Source organism: Oncorhynchus tshawytscha, linkage group LG22 (assembly GCF_018296145.1).
Source record: "Oncorhynchus tshawytscha isolate Ot180627B linkage group LG22, Otsh_v2.0, whole genome shotgun sequence".
NCBI classification, from domain to species: Eukaryota; Metazoa; Chordata; class Actinopteri; order Salmoniformes; family Salmonidae; genus Oncorhynchus; species Oncorhynchus tshawytscha.
In genome coordinates, this window is record NC_056450.1 from 14,561,280 (window position 1) to 14,565,016 (window position 3,737).

Genomic DNA, 3,737 nt, shown 5'->3' on the forward strand with positions numbered 1-3,737 from the left:
TTTTTTTTCTGACCATGTGACTGGAGTTTTTATTTTATTTGTCAGGAAGCTACAGGTTACAGATTGGCACATGCAGCTGTCACTGGTCTACCAGTCCTAACCAGCCGCAGTAATCTGGTTCGCAACATATCAGGGAAAACGTTTCATGTCTTACATGCCCTTTTTCTTTTTTTAAATATCTCTATTCTGAGTACATGTACAGAGGTAAATGGTCCACAGCTTCAGTGCTCTGAACAACATCACAACCAGTAAATAATTTAAATAAAATACATTCAGTTAAACAGAACTAACAGAGGGTCCTAATCCAAACTCATATCTTCATCCTTTTTGTCTTTGGCGTCATCCTCATGGTCAGACTTGCTGTCTGTCTCCATGGCTTTAGCAAAAGCCTCAACGTCTGGAATAGAGGAAAGTTCAATTTCACTCATGATACAAAACAGCAGGAAATAACCTTAATGATGTTATGGAAATCCTTATTAAACATTGTTGACACTAATGTCAAGTAGGAATGTCTGCACAGGCAGGAGACTGCATGCTTGTGTTCTCTTTAAACAATGGAACGTACAGACAAACAAGGCCCCTGTGTTTACGTTCATACATTGTACGCAGATACAGGACACTGACCTCCTTTGTTAGCTGCGTCCACAGCTTCTGTTGGCAGACCAAACTGGTTCATTAAAGGCCCCAACTGCCCCGACGCCAGGGCGCTGCTGAACAGACTCATGGCCTACAGAGAGAATAATCCCTGCTTTACATCGTACACACAGTAGTAGACCAAATGTGTCACTCAAGCGGCAGCTAAAAGAAAAGCAACCAAGATCACGTCTATCCATACTAATCGTGTACTGAGAGAACACTGCCACACAGTCTGACAACTGGTGCTCTAGTGTACTCTACACAGAAAGAGAGCACTGCTCAACACACTCTGAGCAGTGTGTTATATACCTGCTGAAACTGTGGAGAGGTGAGTGTGTTGTGGAGCTCGTCGGTGCTCTGAGGCAGGGACTCTCCTGTCGGCAGAAAGGGCAGCAGCCTCTCCTGGACCTCAGCATTGGCCAGAATAGGAGCCATGATCTCAGGGGTCACAACACTGGCCAGGTCCACTGTAGCGAGAACAAACAGTCAGTCATTCATATTTCATACAGACAGACACACACACAGAGGGCTAGATCATGGATCTACTGCTGCGAGGTTTTTTATTCAACTGGTAACAGCATGACTAAAGTTCCTTATTTCCCCTGTAAAATGATTCAAGAGACTCTTAATTGCTCTTTCTGTTCTAAACCGTTGTGCGCTGAGCTATAATTTATATGTTTAGTCCCTCACCTCCCTGCCCAGCCGCAGGTACGTTCATGGTTGCTAGGATACTCTGCAGGTCACTCAGCTGGATGGGCTGGGTGGGGCTTGCTGCCCCGGCTGCGATGGAGGGGGCAACCGGGATGGTGGGTGAGGCCATGGGTGACGCTGCACTGGTGGCAGACGGGGTGATGGGTGTGGTTGGCACCTGGGAGGAGCCCAGCCGGGTGGCAGCAGAGGTAGAGGTGGGGGTGACAGCAGGAGATTGAGATGGACTGAGAGGGACCAGAAAGAGAGCAACTACATTGTAATAAATGTAGAATAAGCCATCTGTAAAAGCTGGTTAATAAGTAGTAAATGTGTAGTCTGAGCTGGAGAGAAAGTGCATAAATGTACAAAATGATTGAATGTATTAGTGAAGTGACTCCGTAGGCTTGTAGTACCTTGAAGAGGAGTTGCCGGCTGCAGGACCTCCACTACTGAGCAGGCTGGCCAGGCCTGGTCCAGCCAGGGCCCCAAGACCTCCTACAGACAGACAGGTGGACATATTCAGACACGTTGCAATTAATGACAACCCAATAAAGTCAGGTACTCCAGTCCAAAACACATTCTTAGTCAATCCAGCTGTCAGCTGTTGTAAGCACATCGCTACGTGGGGTAAAAATATTACTGTACAGAGTACTTTGCAGATTGCCAAGACTTACCAAGACCACCTAGTCCAGTTGGTCCAATGAGCTGCATGAGCTGGTTGTGACTCATGTTACCGAGCAGACTCTGCAGTCCACCCTCACCTAGGACAGGAGGAAGAATGCAAAATGTTCAGAACGGATCAACACATCATGCACAAAGGAGAGGCTGAGTGTATTCTGAGAATGCACTGCTAAAAACAATTGCCATCTTCCTGTGTCAACATGCCACAGTACCTTTGCTCTCTGTTTGTGAGTGTGTGCACTGTGCCGTGCACCCTTCCTTAATCCTTACCCCCCAGAGCAGACAGTTCATGCCCGCTGTTGCCTCCACTGCCAAGGGCCCCAGGCATGGGAGGGTTGTTCAGATACTCATTCACTTTACGACAGTACTCCTCATCCTTTTCAGTTTTGGGCTCCTACAACAGGGAAATAGAAATAAGTGTATTACATCAGGAACTTATTTTCTCATACAATCAGCTGCTGATAACATGACCTTCCTCTGCAGAGAAATATGCAAAGGAGGCAGAGTGATATGAAATAAACAAAAGAGGCAGGGGTGTGGATTACCTAACGTTAGTATCTTTAAACGGCCATTACACACCTGCATCCAGAAGAACAGCCTCTTGGAGCCAGCCTTGAACTTCAGCACAAACACCCGACCAGTTGTGCACTGGTTCACTCTCTTGAACTCACAATCATCTGGGAAGATGATCAGGTCCTGAGAACAGGGACAACCATATTCATCACAAGGGTTAGTTAGCCATGACAACACAAAGGAAAGAGAGAGAGAATATGGTGGTGCAGTTTCAGCACAAACAGAAAAGTGCCACTGACATCGTCCACGTTTCCAGAGGTCCGATCCTTCCAACAGAAATGAATGAGGGAGTCGTCGGTTTGCTGAACATAGACTTGTCCCTTGCGCTTGTCTGGAGTCACCGTGCTACCCTTCATGGTCATCTTCCCGGCCCGAAACTCAACCAGGAATTTGCTAGAGGAGCCGCGGGACCCCGACACCAGACTGGGAAACAGAGCTCCCGACATGATGATGATGATCTGGCGTTGTGCAAATAGGAGCGAGATTATGACAAACGGTGACAAACGTTGGCTTGCAGTTTACAGCTAGCTAACCGTTACGATAGCCTACCGTTACTCCGTTAGCTAACGTTACCCAGTGAGTCAGCTAACGACGTTACCGAATTTAGCTACCTATGTAAACGATGGAGCAACCGAACCTTAAAATACATTATTATCCTGAATTCAAAACGTAGCTACTCTCTTAGCTAATAGAGGCAATAAACATAACACCAACTTACATTTTACTTTGAGATCGAAGATGCGAGATGGCCTTGGAATCAGATTGCACCAGTAGCTACTAGAGACTATTAGCATTCTGCCACCAGCACAAACGAGAACATCACGTTGTTGTGGTAATGAGGAAACCTTCAAAATAAATCTCTACATTTCAAAACATTGCAATGAGGATAACTCAATCAAAAGGTATTGAATTCTAATCAATAGCCACTTGTAATTGTGCCAACAAGAAAAGCCAACGGGTAATTTATAAAAACGAATACAAAAAAAAGTAAATAAAAAAATAAGACCAATGAAATATTACATTGTTGTATGTTCAGAATGTTGGGCTGTAGATAGAAAACTGTTCTACCCATCTTAGCTAAAGTGGGGTGGAAAACACTCAGTTGGGTCTCTAATAACCACGGCCTGCTGTGTCACACGGCCTGCTGCTGGCTTTTC

At 45.7% G+C, this 3,737-nt stretch overlaps 1 protein-coding gene across 1 annotated transcript; it reads right to left on the minus strand.

Annotated features, from left to right (window-relative positions):
- LOC112221877 (proteasomal ubiquitin receptor ADRM1) lies at positions 1-3,404 on the minus strand. The gene is made up of 10 exons (XM_024384280.2): positions 3,299-3,404; positions 2,820-3,038; positions 2,587-2,703; positions 2,278-2,401; positions 2,001-2,087; positions 1,740-1,821; positions 1,327-1,571; positions 946-1,103; positions 625-727; positions 1-397 (listed from the first exon to the last, which is right to left on the minus strand). The coding sequence occupies exons 2-10, from the start codon at positions 3,024-3,026 to the stop codon at positions 300-302; spliced, it is 1,221 nt and encodes a 406-aa protein (XP_024240048.1). The 5' UTR covers positions 3,027-3,038; positions 3,299-3,404; the 3' UTR covers positions 1-299.
- Positions 3,405-3,737: the final 333 nt, after the last annotated feature.

Excerpts from the sequence above, each read along its gene's own strand:
- LOC112221877 (XM_024384280.2), bottom strand. The coding sequence starts at position 3,026 with ATGTCGGGAGCTCTGTTTCCCAGTCTGGTGTCGGGGTCCCGCGGCTCC. Across the intron at positions 2,402-2,586 it reads GGCTGTTCTTCTGGATGCAG|GAGCCCAAAACTGAAAAGGA; the intron begins GTGTGTAATGGC and ends TCCCTGTTGTAG. Across the intron at positions 1,104-1,326 it reads ACCTGCGGCTGGGCAGGGAG|TGGACCTGGCCAGTGTTGTG; the intron begins GTGAGGGACTAA and ends TTCTCGCTACAG.